Source organism: Abrus precatorius, unplaced genomic scaffold (assembly GCF_003935025.1).
Source record: "Abrus precatorius isolate BTA unplaced genomic scaffold, Abrus_2018 Scaffold10, whole genome shotgun sequence".
Classification (NCBI taxonomy): Eukaryota; Viridiplantae; Streptophyta; class Magnoliopsida; order Fabales; family Fabaceae; genus Abrus; species Abrus precatorius.
The window spans coordinates 8,395,730-8,419,507 of NW_020874292.1; the positions used below are offsets into that span (position 1 = coordinate 8,395,730).

At 29.2% G+C, this 23,778-nt stretch overlaps 2 protein-coding genes across 5 annotated transcripts; one reads left to right on the forward strand and one right to left on the reverse strand.

The window, feature by feature from the left end:
• Window positions 1-11,116: 11,116 nt before the first annotated feature.
• Window positions 11,117-14,729, reverse strand: LOC113874923 (RNA polymerase sigma factor sigE, chloroplastic/mitochondrial). Of its 4 annotated transcripts, none has more exons than XM_027513245.1 (6): window positions 14,613-14,729; window positions 13,576-14,336; window positions 13,240-13,374; window positions 12,797-13,033; window positions 12,136-12,399; window positions 11,117-11,585 (listed from the first exon to the last, which is right to left on the reverse strand). In XM_027513245.1, exons 2-6 carry the CDS (start codon window positions 14,278-14,280, stop codon window positions 11,388-11,390), a joined length of 1,539 nt encoding a protein of 512 aa, XP_027369046.1. In that variant the 5' UTR covers window positions 14,281-14,336; window positions 14,613-14,729; the 3' UTR covers window positions 11,117-11,387. The 4 variants fall into 4 exon arrangements, with proteins under 4 accessions (XP_027369046.1, XP_027369020.1, XP_027369030.1 ...); XM_027513219.1 differs by having other exon boundaries at window positions 13,240-13,386; XM_027513229.1 differs by lacking the exon at window positions 14,613-14,729 and adding an exon at window positions 14,420-14,581 and having other exon boundaries at window positions 13,240-13,386.
• A 6,950-nt stretch (window positions 14,730-21,679) lies between these two features.
• On the forward strand, window positions 21,680-23,458 carry LOC113852754 (probable WRKY transcription factor 53). Its single transcript, XM_027483120.1, has 3 exons — window positions 21,680-22,195; window positions 22,318-22,446; window positions 22,714-23,458. Exons 1-3 carry the CDS (start codon window positions 21,882-21,884, stop codon window positions 23,351-23,353), a joined length of 1,083 nt encoding a protein of 360 aa, XP_027338921.1. The 5' UTR covers window positions 21,680-21,881; the 3' UTR covers window positions 23,354-23,458.
• The last annotated feature ends 320 nt before the right edge of the window (window positions 23,459-23,778 follow it).

Consider the following 23,778-nt stretch of genomic DNA (forward strand, 5'->3'; position numbering starts at 1 on the left):
GAAATTTATTTTAATACATAAAACTTAAATATGGGAATTTATTTGAATCTGAACTTATAAGCTGCCAATACTACAGAATTAATTGTGTTTCCTATTCACAAAACAATTATTTAAACTTTAAAAAAATTAAAATATTATGTAAAGTGATTTCATTCTTATAAATTTTCTCATGATAAAATTAAATTATTTAATAAATAAAAGAAATGATAAAAAATCACGTTACGGGTACATTCAAAATTATATTGACAATACATTAGCATCAGTTTTTAATATATATATATAATTTATCAACTATGCTCTTAAAGAGATTGATTAATATTTATCATAATGATTCAATCTTCGATTTTTAAAAAATATAAATAAGATAAACATTCTTTGAAACAAAACACTAACCAATATATTTAAAATGTTAATTATATAATTATAAGTAAATATATTTTATTAATAGATATAAAAAATAATTTTTTTAAAGCTGACATCTTTGAGATAGTGATTAATAAGACGCTGAAAACAATTATAAAAAGGCAAATCACGTCTCAAAAGTAGAAGTGTACAAAATAATTCATTTGTGTAAAGCATCAAACTTCTAACACAAAGCGACTATATGTGAAGGGTAATTGATAAGCGCCAAAAGCAAGCGTTACCTAACTCCATTTTTCCAATGCTACATGGCGACTGCACTAATGCTAATCTTGCATTATGTACTTATCCTCTATGCACTTGGCAGACATTTTATATGGCTTCAATTCTATGCAAATATATCATGTACGTCATATAATGTCTGGTGGGATTTTATTTTATTTTTCAAGGCTGGTGCGGAATTAACTTAAGGATATCGTTAATTACAAAAATAAATAAGATTAATTAATTAATTAATAAAGCATATCTCTCCAAAAACTAAAAGCTACTTCTTATTTTGAGAGGATAATGATGTTGACTGGGATAAAAGGAAAAGGCATTATAAAGATATGGAGACGTTCAATTACAAAAAATATTTTATCATTTTATTTTCATGCTGTTTTTAACTTCAAAGATTTTGTATAAAATATTAATAATATTTTTTAAGAACAATAAAATGTTATTTTACCATTTTATGTATAAATATTTGAAACCTAAAAGTAAAATAAAAATAAGATGACATATCTGTAATTAAAATAAAAAATGAAAAACATTTTTTGAAATTAAATCGTGCTAAGAAAAAAATAAATAAATACAATGACAAAAAGGAACAAAGAAAATATCATAAAAAACGGGGAACATGATATTTGTGCGTTTTGCACAGCCTAGAGTGTCAACAATTGATTGCATTTTGTTTGCGTAGAGACAAACTGAAGAATTTTGAGGAACGCCATTAGCGGCAACAAGTCTTGCAAAATGTGATACAGGAAATAATAAAGAAAGATTCTTATTAATTAGTGTCTTAAGAGCATTGATTAACGAAACAATAACTACAACTAATAATTCTTAAAATTATATTAATATGTATTGAAAATCTTAAACGTGAGTGCACATTTAAATTTTTTAGTGAAATATTTCTATTTTAAATTATTTTAATCAGTTTTTTTAAAAAACATTCGTTAAATTTTTTTTATAGATAAAAACGGGGGAATAATGGAAAGGAAATCATCCCTTAATTGGTGGGACACTGAGTCACATCATTGCTAATGTTCAATGTGGAGATCATGGTTCATGGCAATAGCTTTGAATTTCTAGAATTATGAAATAGAAAGGATAATAATTTTAAGGTGTAAATAAGATAAATGTTCAATATCCAGTGTTTTGAGTCAATAATTCCTTTTTTGAGTTAGTTTGGGGCATTCGGAGTCTTCATTAATGGCAAATCAATGATAGTTAGCGTGATTGGAAAATGATTTAGGATTTGTCAATAAATTCCGGCAAATCCGTTGAAAGGTAATTTTAAGAGCAAATAGAAATGTTTGAACTTATGGTTTTGTTCAATGTTGGAATATTTGAGCAGAGAAAGGTTTAAATAATTTGCATAAACTTGAAGTTGAAACTTTGATGTTGCAATTGAAAGAAAAAAGAAAGTGAGGGGAGAAAATAAAGTTGTAGAGGTGGTAAGGGGTTGAAATTAATAGAATTTGCAACAGCCGAAATGTTACGTTGGAGGACTCGATAGAACAATTTGTCAACGTTCAAGTATGTCTTCAAAAATTCTTGCTAGTTTTTTAGGATCAGTACTTTAATTTGTACGAACATCGCTCCTCTCGGTCACGTGCTTTCACCTTTCAAGTCAGACAGCAACTTATTCGTTAATAAATTCTCAATAAATTATATTTGCTTCTTCTAACTCTGAACACCACAAAACGTCATAGGCATATATAGTCAATAACTCAATCATTACAAAAAAACAATTATATTATGTCTTTATCATGCCTTCCCAAAACTATTACTTTAATAGATTGTGACGCGTTACGTTAAGAAAGCGATTTCACGTTTGTGCGGTGATGACTGATGTGGATCATTGCTCTTTGCGGACATACTCGCCGTGCCAATGCTCTGGTCAACTTCGATTTGGAATGTTTGTATGTCGCAAAACTATTTTTAAATGTTTCCAATATATTTTTAATTAATCTTTATTTATTACATATTTTTATATTTTGAAGGGATATAACATAGTTCTTGTATTCGTTTTTACAAAATGTTCATTCTATTTTATGAAGATTTAATGAAAAGTATGAACAGAAAAGTGCATTTTATTTTGAAAAATAATTAATTAAATAACCTTATTATATGTTTTTTTAATCACAAACTAATTCAAACGCGTGTCAAAATTGTTCAGCAGCCACCAACCAAGCATTATATTCATTCACTATTTCGAAGTGCCTAAGTTGTTTTAATTCCCATATAGACAGAAGCTGGAGATTAGGGCCCAACGCTTGGGTTAGGTGTATGGGAATGTGATGAATATTGCAAGAAGAGGACATTAAATTTGGATAATTAGTCACGTTTTTAGGAACATAGAAAAATTGTTTCTAGAGCACATCGATGCATCTTAGTTAGGAGCTGGTTGAATAATAAATAAAACACCACCTTTTGAATCATGTTTCCATTTATTGTTTGTCGCATCTTCATCCAAAATTTGAATTCAATTATACATGTGGGCCCTGAATTTGATGGAAGCCCTAGATGGCTCTCTAAGCAGGGAAGCAATGTTATATAATCTTATCCGTTCACATTTTGAGAAGTACAAGCTCTGTTTTTGTGTCAACTCACTGTGGCATGGGAATATTAATATTATATATATATATTGGCTATTATAGGAATATTGGGATAGCACTCACAGCTAGCAATATAGCATGAAAAGCTCAAGTTGAGAGCCAGTTGGAAGGCAAAAGGAAACATAGAAGCTGCAGAATTTGTCACTAGCATACTGGAATTTAGCTCGCTTTTCAGATTTCACATGGCCCTTTAACTCTAAAATCCCAAGGCAGCTTAATGGCAACTCTATTTTAAAATCTTTCTATGATGTGTATGTTCATTACGATGGTTTTGCTGTTGTTTTAGACCTGATATTCCTGCTTTATAGCCACTTACTTAGACGCTTAAGTGGACATGTCAAAGGTTAATTTGAACCAATAATGTGTCTAGATTGGAAATTTAGCTCAATTAAAATAAGAAAGTGAGATTTTATTTATTGTTAATTGAAATTAAAATTAATTAATAAATAAATAAATATCTTTTATTAAAAAAAAATGACAGTTCTCTTAGTTGACTTCAAGTTTTGACCTCCTTAAAAGGAGAGTGAAATGGGGGAAATAATGCATGGTGGCTGCTCCATATTAGTATAGTTCTAATAGCAACACAGTTGGATCTGTGTCATTGCCAAGTAGTTCATGAGTAGGATACAAAGCATTCATCTGCAGGTTACGCAGAATCAACCAAAGTGGGCGCACACCGCAGTACCCTCTCCCACGCGCCCATATTGGGAATTGAGTCATTCCATCTTTACCAACCCATTTGTCATCCTTAGCATTTTTTTGTTTCCTTGTGCTAAGTAAGGTTTTAGTTTGGTCCCTGTCACTTTTCTTATTTCAATTCATGTTAGGGTATTCCCTGCAAAATGTCAATTATGTCATCATAACGGCATCCAGTGAAATTAAATGACATTCTATCTTCTTTTCTGACCTGTGTATATTATACATACCATAAGGATAAACGTGTTGAAATTTAATTAGATGCATTATAGGCTACTTCCAACTAGTTATTTCTCCTTTCTTTGCCTCCTAAAGTAACTACATAAATTATATTCAAATCATTATTTTTCTACGCATAATATTGCCTTTTGATCATATTTCGGAATTTGAACTCCAATTTGGGACCAAACTAATTATTTCCATGTTTATTAAAAATTCGTTATAATTATAACGAAAATTTAGTAAATATAGGAATGTTTCACAATTAACTTTAAAAAATATGAATATTAATGTCACAATTAGGCAGCGTGGGTTATATAAATTTAGACAATTATAAGATTGTCTCACCTAAAACCGTAACCTCTGAGTTGTCTTGCATTGAATTTCTACGGAATCGAGTTGTAAAAAAAAAGGTTAATTTTTATATATTTTTTTATTTTTTTTAATCTAATTCACCGAATCTATCAGTTAAATGGATCAACTCATGAATTTAAATTGTTATTGTATTGTTAATATTCATTTATTTTATTATTTTCATTAATTTAAAATTATAACTGTCTAACTAATAATCTTAAAAGAGAAAAGACATTTACACAAATAAAATTAGTCTGTATTTTATATTTTTAATCTCTATTTTATTGTATGTTATATTTATTTTCATTATTTTTTAAATTTGGTGAACTAACTAGTCAACTCATTATGATTGAGGAAAGTTAACATTTGTCTAACTCATTTTAATGATAAGTTGAGTTGAATTAACTCACCATTAAACTTAATATGTTATGAGCAAGTTGACCCATTTTGAAAGTTTTAGTCCTTCTTAGACGCTAAAAATCATCTGAGTTATTAGACATGATAAATATGTGTATATTATATATTAAAGTTGTTTTATTAAAATGTTACATGACATTTTTAATTTTTTTTATATTTTAACAAAATTATATATATTTTATTTATATTGTTTTACTTCTGTATTTCAATGTTTTTTTTTTTTTTATACTTATCTTTTAAATTTTGAATTAATAATAAAAAATTTCTATAAAAGATTATCGTTTCAACGGTAGCCATTTTAAAATATTCTTTAATTAAAAATTATAACATACAAAGTTATTAGTATATTAAATCTTGTAATATATTATAATTTTTAATAAAAGAAATTAATAAATTTTAAAATTTTTATTATATGTTCTGAGATATGCATTAAAAAAACACAATTTAAAATCTGTGTCATTGGGTAGAATAAAATATAATAGCTTTTCATTGATATGAAAGATAAAATCATGTTTCTCTTTGTATATAAGTAATTTAAAATCTAAAACATAAATATCCACCTATTCCTCATTAAGTGGGCGCACGCGGATGCCAAGTTGATAGTAAAATGTTGTGTGAGGTTAGGTTAATTTCCATTCTTTTTCATTTCTCTATATATTATTGTGAGGTCAAATACATATTTATCCTTCTTTTTTCATGAATTCGTACGTGCAATTCATGTCTTAATTGATTCTCAATTGGTCTTTCCCAAAGTCCTAATCGACCCGCGGACAAAAACAGTGCAAAACATTAGTCAAATTCAAAAAGTGTTTGATCATGTTGAACTATTGTCTATAATGGACGGAGTTGAAACCCAGATAGCTCACAAAACACAAATTTGACTAAAAATAGCCCTCAGATTTTTTGCACCCTCAGATATTTTTAAGTCAACAAAATTACATCTGTTTAGGAAAATTTTAAAAACAACTGTATTATAAATATTTTTCATTATTTTTATTAAAATTAAAATTTTATTTTGATAATTTATTATAATATTAAATATTAATTTTTTAAAAAAACCATTTCACTAATAAACAACACAAATAACATCTAAAAAAATATATTAATTTTGTCCAATTTTTAAACCCTCGATATTTTTAAGTAATACAGTGAATGCTCTGAAATCAGAAAAGCTAATTCCCGCCAAACAGTACGAGAAGCGACAGATATGCATCGATATCAACACATTCCCATGTAGATTCGCATATACTTGCTAAGGTTTTTTTTTTGTTCTTTAATATTTTAATATTTTTATTTTTATTATTTATAAAATTAATAAATATTTAAAGTTTCATTTTATAATTTTATTCTTAATAATTAATATTTATATAATAGAGAATAGTGAGTAAGTAAAATAAATAATACTACTTATATCGTTTTTATAAAATACAGATACTTAATTTATCAACAGTTTTGATCAACTAAATATTTATTTAAAGAAATAAATAATTATTATATTTTCAAATCTATAATATAATAAAGATTTTTTAATAAATATATATTATTTTTTAATATTTAAATTCAACCTTAAAATTTAATAAAATCAATTTATCAATAATAATAAAAAATAATATCATAAATTTATACTTTATTCAAAAATAATTTTACTGTTAAATAATTAAATTATTAACTTATATATTAGATAAATAAATATATTTAGTCATATTGATAAATAATAAGTATTATTCTAACATAAATCTTACAATAAATAATTGATGATAATATAACTTTTTATATTAATTATATATTCAAATTAAATTTTATTTATGACAAATTTTAATAAGAAAATCAAAATAAACTATTTTTTAATATTTTAAATTATTTTAATATATTTTCAAAGATTTTTGACCACTAAATACGTGATCAATTAGTAAAGAATTATTTTAATTTAATTTGTAATTTTTTAACTTTAAATTTTAATAAATATAGTTATATTAAATATTTAGAAAGAAAAACTTTATTGTTCACAATAATTTTATCAAACACAAACTGAATTACTTTTAAGATATTTTAGATAGACCAAAATTCTTGTAAAGATATTTGTAATTAAAAAAATTGATAAAAAAAAAAAATCACAAGACAAAGGCGTAAATCACCATGATTTTCGGACCATGTCATCAACTTTTCTTTGTCTTCTATCTAGAACAGGTTAACAATAAATGAACCTTAATTTATGATTATATTTGGATGGCGTGTATCTTAAAAATATTAGCCAAACAATTAATAATAAAATTTGTTAATTAAAATTACAGAGGATACAATACACATCGTGAAAAAGATACATTGATAGCACATTTTTAATTACTTTTGTATTTCTTAATTTTTTGGTCGTGCTTGATTAATGATTAGTAATTAACTACTCTTAACATTCACTAATTCCAATTTTGTGGGCCCAATGGGCCGAGAGATGACAAATAACGCGGGCATTATTTCTTTTTCGTGCTTAGTGGGATTCGGGTACTTAATATTTTGAAATGTTTTCCTTTTGACATTCGGTTTTAGTTGGTAGAAATAGTGAATATCCAGAATAAGCTTTTGTATGTGCTCCTCGTACATAGTATATATTATCACTGATTTAATTCGAATCATGATATACATGTTTTGTACTAGAATGATGCAGACCAATTGAACAATAGCTAATCAAAGGGGAAAGAAATTAAGAAATTGTAGAGCTGTTCAGTGGATTTGAATGTCTCCTTTTCCATCTGCTGATGCATCACATACACACGCTCATAAGAGACTGCTTCTTAATTTCGAATTTATGTTATTTTATATTGTCTTTTCGTGATTCACATGTAATTTACGTAATTAATTAATCCGTACATAAAATTGTGTTCATTATACATGTATATTTAATTAGTTTAAGTGAAAGGTGATCTAATGTAATTAACTAATGAACAAAATAAGTGCAGATAACGCATTTAGAGTTTTGGTTTTCAATTTTCTTTTCGGTAATTATTTCTCCATTCTTTAACTTCTTGCCCTAAAAAGACAGTAGCCAAGCCATGATTAATATTCGTTCTTTTTCTTCGTAAAAAAAAGGTTCTTTTTCATGTCTGGCTTCTTGATTCTTCATTGCCGTTTAACCAAATATTTGTTGGTCACTATTAACTATTTTTTTAACCATTCATAGTTTCGTACACTATTTATATTTGTCTTTCGGTTCATGATCTTAACAGTAAAGCATATCTTAGCTTTATCATTATGAACACATTCAACTTTTGTGGAATATGTATATAGAGACATGATCGCCCATTATTAATATTCGAACATGTACTTTGAATTTTGAAGTGCATTGTTTCTACATGTAAAGCGAGTTATGACCACTTCTCCACCGTTGAGGTCTAGGATAATTCAGATCCATAGTCCTTTTCATATGACATCTACAAATTTCTCTTGTATTTCGTGGATTGAAGATGGTATTTAAAATTGTGAAAGAGCTAGAGAAATAAAATTTACAAACAGAATATAATATATACTATTATTAACCAGCCAATCAAAACACGTAGTTGTGTAAATCATTTACCTAATGTCACTCACTTCGCTCCTATCAAACTTCATGCTAATTCCTCCATGTTGTCTTTTCCATCAGTGCAAGAACAAATTTTGAGATAACATTCTAATCAGAAAAGATCTTTCGTCCTAAGTCCTTGTCCACTTGCTAACTTTATCAAATATACTATTCCTTAAACTACATCAACAATAATCAAGAAAAGCCTCACACTTTACCCATAATATGGAATACAATTCACAAAATAATTGATATTTTATTTAGTATAAGTAAAAAGTATCTATAGATTACTATTATTTTAACTATACAAGAACAGTTTTCATACTCATGAGCTTTGCAGTTTGTCAAGTCCAAAATTCACGTCACTGATCTGCAGACAAGAGAATCCTTAATATAAAAATGTTGATTGGTTCACACGATGCATCGGATCCAACCAAGCTTTTAGATGCCCCTGCCACCTTCGCGGAATACGTTGTAACACTCATCTCCGAATGAGATATCAATTCTTGATGGCTGTCATTAGTAAGAAACAAATATTATTCCTTCATTAGCATTGCCTAAACTTTTCGTTTCTTCACCTAACATGACTTTAATTATGTATAAGGTGGATATGGTAACTATCACAATCATGATTGAAAAAAAAAAAAGAAAAAAAATTAAAATCCTAGTCATTACTCGTCTACTACATACCAACTCTTCACTAGATGCACAAGCAAGGTGATCGAGGTCATTGAAAATTTGATACACAACACTGTCTCCGTTGGGAATTGAGGAAATCTACTCCGTATTTTAACGAACTCTTTTTTGTGCAAATCAAAGTTTTTGTTTGTTGTTGAAATAAATCGCATATCAAATAGGTCTTAGATAAAATATTATATATATATATATATATATATAAAAGAAGTCTGAATCAACTTATCATGTTGTTAGTACATGTAAGCTGATCAACTTTACAAATTATTATAATTAATTAGCTATTATTAGGGTGGATGCGAGCATTTATATCTCTAATTTTATCTCTAAGTTTTGAAGAAAAAAATCAAGTTTCAATCCAAAACCCAATCAAATTAAGTGTTTTTTTCCCTATTAATGTTGAAATAGGGCTACCGGCCGATATAAATATTAAATTATAAAAGTTATAATTTTAGAGACTGGTTTGTATATATGTTTGCTTTCAATGTGGATAACGAAACAAGATTTCACTTTATGTGACTGAAATATATATTCAACTGATCCAGAAACATATAATTGTCAGCATTTGTTGTATTATATCTGATGTTCATTATTATAAAATATAACATGCTAACAATACATAATACATTAGTAATTATTAAAAGCTTCATTTTGAATTAGTATTTAACGATAGTATATTTTAACTAATATAATTAGTTTAGTTTTTTTTAATAAGAACAAATATGGTGACAATTTAGATCTTTTAATTTAAGAAATGATTTAGTGATTACATCTTCAGAATACTAATTTGTTGACAACTTAAATTTTTTATATACTAATTTGGTGACCAAAATTTTAAAAAACAACTGATACATTAACGCAAATAACTTAAAAAAATATATATTAAGATTTTTTTTTTTAAATTATGAGAAGTGTCTTTGTTCTCGGAACTTAACCATATTCATTCACTGAAAGGGTGCACTTAGAAGACAAAGTGTAATCGCAATCATTAATTTAAAAATAGATTATTGAAATTATAATAAAATATATGCACAATATCACAATTTATAGCTCTCCATTTGATCTTCTAAACTAAATTACACCCCTAACTTTAGGATTCAAATCCATTCAATAAATCAATCTCTTAGTTATTGAATGAGAATACCAGAATCTTATGCTGATTCCAAACATTTTTCTCTACGGGCATTTTCATAGGAGGTAACCCTACTTGAAATATAATTGGATGTTAAATTAAAACGAAGATTTAACTATGGTTTGCAGATTTGATATTAACCCCCTTGGGCTTCTACTGGATCCATCTCCCATTTTTAATTGTTCTTCTTGGCCCATACAATATATGTCAGTATGTTCTTCAAATGGATTCGTTATTAATGAGATTTAGAATTTTGACTAATGGGCCAAATGCTAGGCCCAAAGGTTAAATTTGTGCCTTGTGGAGCCTGAGATCTTCTTCGATCTTCCAACGGAGGGTCAATGCAACCTCTCCACAAAATAAAAATTAATAAAAGCTGAGAAAGCTACACCAACAACCAATGAAAACCCAATGAAATTTGGTTCACAACACAATACCTCAAAAGAAAATAATTGTAAATATAAATCAGGGCTATTCTGTGGGTGTTTGATAATGAACCTAGTTGCCTTCTAGAGTTCTCTAAATCCTTCATGAAAAACGCCAAATCCAATCACAATCTGTACGGAGCGATAAGTGAATCCAGTACTTGAATATTTAGGAATCATGTTTCGGATAAAAAGGACAGGAGATTAATTTTTTTGTTTTTAAGTTAAAATAATTAGTATATATAATTAAGATATTAAGTTTATGATATTAGTTACGTTAAAAAATATTAAATTAAAAAAGTGTACTAAAAAATACAAATTTATTCCCTTTTTTTTCACTTTTAAAAGTCAACTCCCATACGTAATATTAGAAGATTTAACTCTGCATATTATTATGCAACTGTAATAAGAGATAGGAAGGAGTAGCCTTGGCAAATATTGTATAATGAATGTAGATTGTTTAAAGGAAGACGCATTACATGTATGTAACATGTATAGGAAGTTATATACTTTGTGTAATTACAAGTATATGATATACAAATTACATGATTATATAATGATTTTGGGTATTTCAATGACCAGTTATACAAATTATCCTATACTGTATAACTAGGCAAGGTGGGACTACCATGGCACAAATATTTCTATACATTTGTCATTTATACAACATAACGACGAAGATAATCCAATCGAGCCGAATGTTTGAGCTTCATTAGAGCTTTGATTTCGTGCTTTCTTACCATTTCCCTAGATATGTTCAAGTTCCCTGCGATTTCTCCCAACGTTCTGTCACCCTTCCCATCAAGTCCAAATCTCTGTCTGATCACCAAGTTCTCCTTCGGCTTCAGGGAATCAAGCTAGTCAAAAAATCAAATAAAAAATTAGTTCCAATAAGACACAGCAATATCATGTAATTGAATTCGTAATATTACTAACAAACTAGTAAAACTAAACACGAAAATTTAAACTACAAACAACCATTGTCCTAATAAGAATTTTTAGAACTCATCCGTAATAGGAATGATGCAATATATAGATTGAATCTAAAGACTTTTCATTCACCTCTAACGACTGAGTCACATTGTCAATATCTTACTTGTGTAATTAATTCCCTATTTGGTTAAAGAGATGTAGTGTGGTGACTATTATGCATGAATCATCAAGGAAGGCCACTACATAGGATTGATAAAAGAAAATTAAAAAAAATATATTGTAGAGAAGAATATGATTATCATACTTATTTTAAGTTTTGAACATATAGAAACACAAAACACTTCTGAAAATTTTCAAATTTTAACTGACTTTTACCAGCTCATTATGCAAATCTAGTTATGATCAAAATAAAATTTAATAGAATGACGTATCAAAGTACTATGCAGGATCAAACAAAAGGGGTTGGGTTATTACCACATCATCAAGAGCAAGCCTTAGTAGAGCAGGTTGCCTCTTATTATCACCATCAACACCACCATCATCAACAACCCCATTAATGAATTCCTCTTGTGTGGTTATATGTCTTGAGTTTAGCGAAAGAATGGGCTTTGATGCCTTCAATACATCACGGTATCTTTCAGGTGATATACTCACTCTTGCTATTATCTCTTCCTCTGTTGGTGACCTCTGAAGCTCAAATGCCAACTCAGTTTTAGCTCTTTGGATCTCTGCTCTAACCTGCTCAAAAAGAAGTTACGTTACACAAAGATGAGACAAAGGCACATCCTAACAATTAACTAAGTTCATATTTTTTTATCTTGAAAGCCATATTTACTTTGAATATCTTTGGTTGAAATTCGATATGGTCTTTCTACCATTTTTTTCCCCTTGATATTCTACAACATTTTAATCCATGCCTTTACAAATCTATTGCCTAACTGGTTGATTAGTAAAACAATCCTGGATTTTTCCTTCAAGCAACCATGACAAACTGGTTGATTAGGAATTACAAGTTGTTGACATTGAAAACAAAGAATCCGCTAACAGGAATAAAAAAAATGAAATAAAAGCCATTGAATTATATGCTGGTTAGAACAAAATATTAATCACCAAGCATAGTAGGAAGAATGCATACTGATTCCAGTCCAAAAGGAATACGGGTGAAGTTTGAGAGAGTCATCGAACGAATGATAGCATGTCTTATCCAAAACAAACCATATGTTGATAGCCGAAATCTCCTATTTGGCTCAAAGCGATCAACTGCTGTTATAAGTCCCTTAACTCCTGCTTGACAAAGATCTTGAAACCTAGAGCCACTAGCAAAATCTGAAAAATATTTGTTGATCACGAACAAGACAAGGCGGAGATTGTGCTGCAAAAGATATGAACACAATTATTTCTCGATTCTTCTTTATACATAACGTACTGATTCCAGATAATGCAACAAACCAACAGTAATTTGACCTCCTAACTCCAAAGAGAGAGCAGAAGAGTAAAAGGAACGTAGGCATATTATATAATTCATATTATGGAACTTCTTGAAAGCCAAGTTGTAAAGAATTGAACACTTTAAATTACCTTTATGAGTTTATTTCTTGCAGCATGACCAACCTCTATTACTTTCTTTACTTGAGCATTGCTCATGTTTGTTGCATCAGCTAGTTCACCATCTGTAGGTTCTCTAGCTAGCTCCTTCTGTAAATCTTCTTTCACCTGAAGGAGTGCCTGGGAATAAAGAATTGGTACTTAATGTCAGAAACAAAATGAAAACTCTGAGCTTTCATCTCACATTTTGAATTACTATAAAATTTTCTTGGCATTGTACTAAAGCCTTGAATCCCTTGATTACCAAGCTACTAGGGAATGGACTTATTGGTGCTAGAAAATAATAATAATTCACTGCTCAGTGCTCACCTTCATTGGTTGCATCAATTTGAATAACCAAGCATGCTCTGAAGAAGAAAGAACTGGAGGTATTCTCATTTTTTTCCAGTCCAAACTGACAAAATCAATTGACACAGAATATTCCCTAACAAGTTCCTCAATCTTCTCAATTCTATTCCTAACATTTCGTCTCTTTCGAGTTGGAATGACTTCATCCTCAATTTTTTTCATTTTCAATGCAATCCTCTCATCAAGGTTCAATCGTTTGGCTTTGGTGTTCTGGTTTCTAACCACCCTATCATTGCTGAACTCCTCCTTTCCTTTACTCTCATCACCAATCTTCTTCCCCCTCCTAGAGACTCTTCTGATTTTACCATCTATACATTCTTTATTACATGTATCAGATGCAGGACTGAGTTTGTATATATTTTCAAGTATAGCAGCAGCTTCATTGTAGTCCACATCCAAGGAAGATGGAGAACTTTCCTCAGCAAAGAGAACTCTCTCTCTCTTTGGTATCTTGTTAGTTTTTCCATTCCTTTTCTTCTGCGCCTTCGCCGTTTCAACGTGCATTGGAATTTTCTCTTGAGTTGCAACCAAAGATGTGTCATTTTGTTTATCCCCTTTAAATGCCACAGTTAAAGGTCTCTTCAGTCCAAAATGATGACCTGAAAACTTTGTATTCAATCCCAATGGAGTCCTAGCAACTGAACTAGAAACAGTCATAACTCCCATACCAGGTTACCAAATTCGCCTTTACAAAAATATGACAGATTTTCAATGTCAAAATCCTACAAAAGCCAAGAAAAATAAATATTAAATATACCAGGTTGCAATTGACATTTGCTAATACAAATGCACATTCATGACTAATAGTTTCACGCAATTATCAAACAGGAAGCACAATCTCTTGATTAATACCAAAAGAATAACACATCAACAAATAAACATTAGAATTGGTGGAAAATTTATGCCACTACATGACATGATGAAACAAAGTTGTGGAATCAAATCATCAAGTAAACAAACACGTGTTGAAACAAAAATAAGGATGCATGGAAGAGTACCTTTGATCAGTGAGAAGAAAGCCAATGAATCTAAACGGAGGGAATCTATCGAAGATGAGAAGTGAATGAGAGAGAAAGTGGCGTGCGATGAGGTTGTGCTATTAAACGCGAAATACGAGAATTACGGTGACCACAATATTTGTCTCGGAAAAATCAACGACCGAGAATTAACGTAAGTTAGATGTGCGGTGCGTGATGGGAACACGTAAGCTGCAGGTGCTGACGTGGCTCAGGTTGGAAGAGGATTGTGTTTGTGAAGTACCTCGTGGCGGTTTTGGAGTGGGGGAGCAGATATTTTACGAGGTTTGTGGATCACACGCTTGACACGTGGATGGATACTTTTTGAGACCGAAATTTTTTCGCTACTTTTGTGGGACCCAATACAAGCGGTGCTCTATTGATTACGTAGCGCAATACCAGCCATCATCCATGTCACTGACGTTTTAAAATGAGCAATTAGTTTCCATGAGAAAAGAAAATAAAGGATTAGAGAAACAAATTTTAACATAAGAATAATTTAAATAGATATATATTTATTTTAATTCGATATATTCACATATTTTCAAATTTTAAAACAATATCTTTTTCCTCTTCATCCAAATTCAATGGTGAAGACCGAAGAATAATTAAGAGTTATTTATTCAATATTAAAAAAGTAATTTTAAACATTAATAAATAAGTTATTTCAAGTGAGACTTATTTTATGTTTGATTATAATTGTGGAAACGTAATTTAAAGGTTTATGATAATATAATAATCTAAAATAACTTTTTATATAAAATTTTACGATAAAGTGTAAACAACATTTTAAAAACAAAAGTTTAAAGACACTTGAAAAACACAAGTCATTTTTATAATTAATTTCTGAGGCATTTATGTTATATTTAATGCCCTTATATATGCTTTTATTAAGTATAGTCAACTTACAAAAACAATTTCAAACAAAACGAACACTAAGGTGGACTAAACTTTGCGCGTGAATGGTTGCCAAAAGTCCATCTACAATCAATTATAAACTACAAGCTAATGATAGTGCCATTTGAACCCCAATAATGACACCTCCATAAAGATGTAATGATAAGGTAAATAACATTATTAAAAAAATTGAAAGCAGATTTCTATTTTTTCGTTTTATACTAATACATCTTTTTATTTTATTGAATGTTATTTTTTTCTCATAATTTAAGCTTAATTTTAATACTACTGAATAGATCTCGAATTTAAGTTAAAGTAAATATAATACCACCAATGAAGACTCCATTACCATCACCAGTTAATCTTAACCCAACACATCTGTTTCAGGACATGAGATTCTGTCTTATTTGTTTTCAAAATTTTACGTGTGCGAGAGAGAGAGGTCAGATAATTTTTCATGTAAGATTAATCAATAAATTATTTTATATAATTTAAATACCTGTATAAATGTTATTTAAAATTTATATTTTAAAATATCTCATCTATTAAAATAAAATAAGTTTTTTAAATCAATGATTTTTATATTATATAAAAATTATCAAGTGAGATAAATATTTAAATTTGATTCTGAAACATTTTATATCCATTGATGATGTGCTGTATATATAATTTAAAATATTTTATAAAACTAAACAGTTCATGTAATGACTGTTTTCCATTTCAATGTCTAAATTGATTGGTCCTAACGGGGCAGGGCAGTTTAGATGCCACGTTGCCATAGCAACCTTGCGGGCTTTGAATTTCTCAAACAATACGACGGGAAATTAATGGCAAGAACTGGATGAAAAAATAAATTGTCGGTTATATTATTACGTGAAAAAAAGTTAAAATAGAGACTTTTTAAAATTGATCATAAAGTCATCATTTAAGTAATTAAATCATTATTATATATTTTTAAAATATTATTATATTGATCCTTAAAAATATAAAATGATAAAAATAATATTAATGACAAATTAAACTTCGGAAAAAAAAATCCAAAGATTCACTAAATTAATTTTTATAAATGAAGGTGATGACAAAAATAAAACTAAATTAATAACGAAAATTTAAAAAATTCAAGTGATAATGACTCAAATTTTTAAATGATTAATTTGGTGACTTAATTTTTTAAAATATGAATTTAACAGTGGCCTTAAGCCTTCTGAATTTTAATTTTGCATTACTATTTTTTTCTTAAACAACATACATCTCAATCAGTGTTCGTTTTTTTATTATTTAAACTAATTGTATATTATATTCTAATTTGATATTCCCATTTTATTTTATACTTTTAAAGTTTACCTAAAGAAAATATTTACTTGTACAATAAACAGGATATTATTAATTAGAGTGTGTGAAGATTATTATTAATTGTAAGATATTTTTTTGACAAAATTATATTACAATTGAATAATTTTAAAATATTTAAAGAAATAATCATATAAATTTAAATGCACCAAAATTAGATGTATTAGATTTATTGTACCGTTAATAGTATAATTTCATGATTAAATTGATTGTCAATACGATTTATATATTTTCAATACATTTTAATTATTATTTTTTACAATATTTTGTCTAAAGTATGTATATTTATATTTTACTTATTTCACATATTTCCCTTTAACTTCACGCACGAATCTCACATTATTTGATAAAAAGAAAGTGATAAATAATAGATATAATGATAATAGTTAGTTGAATTAATTATTCATAATGTTAGATAAGAGTAAAAATTTAAAAATATTTAAATTATTCTTAAATTTTTAAAATTACAAACTTTTTAAAACACATATAAGATATAAGAATGATGAATAATATAAAATGGAGAGGTAACTTCTTTTGTTAAGATCTTATTTTTATATTAAAACTATGATCTATTAAAACTTTTTATATTAAAACTATAATAAGATATAATTAGTAACTAAAAAGTCAACGCTTTACTAAAAATTATGTTAAAAATTAATAAAATAAAACTATGATTTATTAAATTTTTTATTTATACCAAATATTCAATAACAAATATTTAACAAATTTTTAATATTTGAAACTAAAAATATTGTTCAGCTATACTATTTTTACTCTTATTTATAAGAAATAATTACTAATATTATTTTTATCCTAAATATAAAAATAATTAATTTTTTAATTAAATATAAACCTAATTTTATATATTATTATTTAAAAAGTGTCCATCATCACTCTTGCATGTTATTGTGGTTTTTATTTAAGGTTTTTTAAAATATTTATATTTAGACAAAAACTAATCAATTAAAAAAAACAACAAATACTTAAAAATGACAATAAATACATCATCTTATCGAATAGAAAACTAATACAAATTACATGTTTAACTAGTTAATATTATAAATAATTTTAAAATATGGAATATATTTATGATACATAATTATATTTTATTAGTATGCATAAATTATTTAGTTTACAAACTAGCAGGTAATAATTTAATTTGGCCGTACATAGATGAAAGTGTGGAACAACACATTGGCCGAATTTGTGAAATGACTGAAATCTCCTTGGGGCCTTGACCAGGTTGTGATAACATGATATAGGCTCGTGGTCAGTGCACATTTCACACGCCCAAGTCTATGGTGGGGGCAGCATGGCCCATGGGTTTAGGTTCCAAGGCCCACACTTCCCATTCCAGACAGCCCGTAATTTTTGCGGCTTACCAAACTTTGTTTCATACCAACCAAACTGTGCTTATGTTCATTTTCTTTTCCTTTATATTCCCGAGGTTGATGATTGTGTTCCACTTTTCCAAAATAGCATTTTATCACTCCTTTTCCGTTTGACGAGAGTGGTTGTGTCTCCACTCTTGCAATAACTCAGATTGAACTGGTCTAATTGTTCTAGATCATTTCTTTTGGCTACGAATCTAAATCATGTATTTGAATCATTCAACAGCAAGGACGGTTCCATTTAACACAAGGTAAATCATATATTTGAATTTTTTGTTCTAGATCGTTGAGGTCAAGAATCACGATCCTTCACAAAACTTACAGTAATTGTCATTGTGATTCAAATCAATTTTGAAGGACAATGACAATTTTGGAAGTTTTGATTTGTACATGATCAACGCACCATGATACGGACATAAATTTACATTTAGAAGTAGGTACATGAACTCTCGCTAATGAAACTACATAATCTTGCAAGTTAAATGGCTTAATTTCATCAGTTTATGGGCCAATTCGTTTGCTCGTAAAATAAATAAAAATAAAAATGCCCTTTTTAGTGTTTAATTTTTTTTAAATAAGATTATTTATTTAAAAATTGATTATCAAACTCACTCGTGTTGTCGCAAGATGAGAAACACAATGAGAACAGGAAGAAAGTAAGGATTATGACTATTTTATTTTTATTTGGAAATATATAAATATTAATAACGATGAAAACGAATAAAGGGACGAACGTTAATAAATATGTTTACACACATATTTGGGGATATTTATGTAATCTTAAGAGGATTCGTGGAATGGTGGATATGACTCATTTGCCCAAACGATTCAAAGAAAATTCACTCCATCATTCTCTTCGTGACAATAAGGGGTTTGTTTGATAATTAAAAAAAATTATATACTTTACTTTTTGAAAAAAAATTAACAAAGTATTTTATATTAAAAATTGATTCTTATTACTTTGTTATTATATATCAATAATAAAAATGTTAAAAAATATATCAATAAAAATTAATTTAAATAACAATTAAGCAAAATTTTAAATTATATTCTTTATTTAATAATGTTATTTTGATAGTTCTTATTAATCTTAATTTTTTTTTAGTTCACTAATGTTTGCTATCTACAATTGTCACGTATGAATAATTTGTTTTACTAACTCTGCGAACAGGTAAACAATTTTAAGCTACTGTATAAATTGACACTTAACTTTTATATTTTTACATTTAAAATAAATTTTTTTAAAACTTTTATATATGTGTGTGTGGTTTTTTTTGTAAAAATGATTTTTTCTTATTTTTATCATAATTTTGTTCAACTACACAGTATGCTCCGATTTACTATTAGACTCTCAGTCATCTTCTCTTAATTTCATTTTTTTTATTCTCTGCAAACGAATGTACTATGGTTTTTCATAATTTTATCCTTTTAATTAACTTCTATTTTTTTTTCTCCCAACAAACTCATTTCAGGTTTTGTTCTTAACCAAGAGATCAATCTTCTTTTATCTAAATTAAATGTAATATACAAAAATTAAAAAATATAAATTCAATTAAGATAAGAAAATTTATTGTTTTTCTAACATTTTTTTAGCTTTCTAATCTGTTATCTATTTTTTTTAGTTTAGTTTAGTCTTCAGTCTTTTTTGAATTATTTTTATCTCAAATTTAGTCTTTCTATTATAACATTATTAAATATTGTTTAAATTTTTTTTCAATGACTATTAAAATTAATTAGAGAATTCTTCTAACCGCTATATATATTACGATTAACAACATATCAATATTTTGAATATCTCTTCTTCTTTTTCTTTTTCTTTCAACGAGTGTTGATATTCATTGGGATTTTGTTTTAGAAGTTGAGTTTTACTGACATATCAAACTTTTGCAAGATTATATGAATCAAAATGAAAAGTTAAATCAAGCTATTTTTTAAAATCCATTTTGTTTCAAATATCTGTATTTTGAAAATAATTAAACAAATATCTTTAGAGCTTTTACCATCATTAACGAACAATCTTTATCCGAAAATCTTATTGTATTTTACAAGCCTATACAAAGAGAATTAGATGGGTCAAAGCAATTGACCTAATTGAAAATATAGTTTTAGATGGAATTTAATAATATCACGAATGACTAATTTAAAATTTAAATTTACGAATACTAAATTGAATAAAAAATTAATTAAAAATGGAAATAAAATTTAAAAACCAAATTACAAAATTTACCATAAATAAACAAGTAATCAAATAAATAAATCCAAACTAAATTACATGTTATTTTTATATTTAATTTGATTCATTTTTAACGTGAAAATAAAACTAAACTACAAATCCTCCTTCCCAACATTAAGGCTGCTGATGCACATATCAGAGCATGAAATCATCGGAGTTTCCAAAAGACTGATAATGGTACGCGAAAAAAATAAAATAAAAAGTAAATCACTTTTGATAAACAAAATCAACATGTGGCTTTGATCAGATCAAGTCGAAGAATCTATTGAATATTAGAAAAATTATAAAGAAAGAGGCGTAATTACAAGTGAAAAAAAAACGTGTTTGAGAAAGCAAAAATTAAATAAACGTAAGAAATTGTCTCTTGAGGAGAAGAAAAAAAACACGTTGGCACTGGCACGGTTCACGGCATCGACAATCTCTTCTCTTGTTAGTAAGGTCCATTTGACAAACTTGACGTTAGAAATGGTTGGAACTTGCCAAAGAGTGACGGTAGCAAGCGATGAAAGCCAACGTCACTGTGTCGCTGATAAAACGTTGGAAGCTACAAAGGTAATGACGCGGAACGAGGTTTGAAGATTCCTAGTCTTGTTCTTTTCCATGTTTACCCCTCATATCACTCTGACTTGTTTGTTTATTATTTTATCCATGTTTTGTACCCTTTTTTACTGCTTCTTAGTCCTAAGTGAGAGAAGAAGTCAGAGATTGATCGTTGGTGTTGTGATTGTGAGTAATCATATGGTATGAAATATGTGAATGACCATAGGAGAGGGTCAATGAGAAAGAAGGCTCTGTGAGGAGAATCGGTCAGCAATTAGACCTCACATCCTCACCCTTAGAACTCGCTATTCCTATGACCAAAGACTAGTCCGAGTAAGGAAAATTCACTCCGCCACTTTTCTCAGTCAAACTTTTCTTCCCTTTTTATTTTTCTGTGCTTTCCCACACTTTCTTCTTTCAAAAAGCACCCCCACCTTAAATCCTAACCCCATAACTCCCCTTCATCCTTAACTCCACTTGCTTTTCTCTTCTTGTCTTTAAAGTGCTGTTTCTGCAACCAAAGCCTTTTTTTAATTCTCATACGACAAACCATGGACACTTAAGATTCAAATTAAATGACCCTTTTTTCTCTGTCTTTATTTGTTTAAACCCTGTGATTCTTCTCTGCCAGCACCAATCCCTTGTTTTAGCTTTGTTTTCTTGGTTCATGTTCTGTTCAGGCTCTCTTTGGCATGTGCCACTTGGGTTCTGACATAAGATTGCTCTTTTGAAACCAATCAATTTTCATCACTTGGCACACCAATCACGGGGTTCATATCATTGACATAACACGAGCGAGCTAGGTACGTAATAACCCTTTATTTCTCTTTTTATGCTGACATGGACAACAAAGGAGATCCAAAGAGCATCATATATGAGTTACTACAAGGTTTGGAGTTGGCAAGGCAACTCCAAGTGTATCTCCACATGCCTTCTTCATCCCAAGAAACACGTGAGCTCTTGATCCAAAAGATCATATCCACATTTGAAAAGGCTCTTGAAATGGTAAACTGGAAAGGGCCAGTAGGTGAGTCATCTCAACAGCCCTCAGGGGTTGCAATCCGAATGTCAGACTCACCTTTGAGTGGTAGCCCCCGCAGTGAAGACTCTGATAAAGATTTGAAGGACCAGGACCATAATATTTCCAAAAAGAGGTTTATATTATATAATAACGCTTTGATTTCCGTCCTTATTATGCACTTAGTACTTACTACATCTAGTGTATATAGCCTTAGTCTCTTACTATATATAACATGATAAACTCCTTTCACAACAGAAACACTTTGCCAAGATGGACCAAACAGATTCGGGTTAAACCTGGAGTGGGAGTGGAAGGGCCCCTTGATGATGGATATAGTTGGAGAAAATATGGCCAGAAAGACATCCTTGGAGCCATGTACCCGAGGTAGCACAAATTTAGTACAAAACTAAAGTATGCTTTTAGTGCTGTGTACTCATTAAAATTAGAAATTTACCTCAATAAAAAGTTTACATTTAATGTTATCGCGGGATATCAAAATAAAACTCTAATTTTCATGGGCAAACAATGTAAAAAAAACATAAATAACTATACCTAACTTTGGTCTCCAAATTTAATGCTCTAGGAATGTTAGTTGTGTAAGTAACTGTTGTGTCTATTGGATTGAACTAGATATGATTTGTGTGCATGCAGGGGCTACTACAGATGCACCCACAGAAATGTTCAAGGGTGCTTGGCCACCAAGCAAGTGCAAAGATCTGATGAAGATCCCACTGTGTTTGAAATCACATACAGAGGAAAGCACACTTGCACAGTGGCCAGCAACGTGGGTTCTTCATCAAGTCCACTAGAAAACCAAGAACCAAGTTTGAACACAAACCCTCAGGAGCAGCAGCAGCAGAATGTCCTGCAAAGACTTGAGCAGCAACCAAATGAAGTACTTCTGAGCCTCCGTGCAGGCCTGAGAGTTCAGACAGAGAACTTAGATTCCCCTGGCCAATCATTTGCTCCATTCCATTTCCCTTCAACTTCAAACATCAAAATCGAAAACCAAGTTTTCCCATCCCCTATCATTGAAAACAACTATGCTGAGAACTTCACTTCTCCTTCCTACATGTCCCCTAATACATCAGGAATAAGCCACTTTTCGGTGTCTCCAAGTGGGGTCCACACATTCGAGGGACACCCAAATTTGGCAACTTCTGCTTCTCAGATCAATGACATGATCCCAGCTGCTACATCAGCTGCAAACTCACCAACCGTCTTTCCTTTTGACCACTTTGAGTTTGATGGCCATAACTTCACATTCGATAACCCACGATTTTTCTCGTGAAAATTTACTCAATTCAGAGAAGAAGCCGGATCAAAGTCAATTTTTTTTAAAGTAAAGAAAATAGTATAATTAGAAGCATGTGATGAAGGCAAGACATTAGCAGGTGACGTAATATTCAATATTCTACACTTATATTATATTACCATATAGAAATTAAGAGGGGCAAAAACATTTCAATGTATGTCTTAGCTACTCGTGTCTAGTTTGTTTAGTCTAACAATAAATTCCCGTTATCATCAGAGGCTGGTCAAGTTATCGCGTAGGTTTTCTTGAGTTTGTTTTTCCAAATTTTTCTCATTTTTGGAATTTATTAATCATGGTTTAGTTTTACTTATTGATAGGTAGTGCTTCATTGCTTCCACAACGCAAAACTGGGTGAAGAAATGGTCATTTTCTGGAGTCAGGGAAATGGGGAAAAAGTAGAT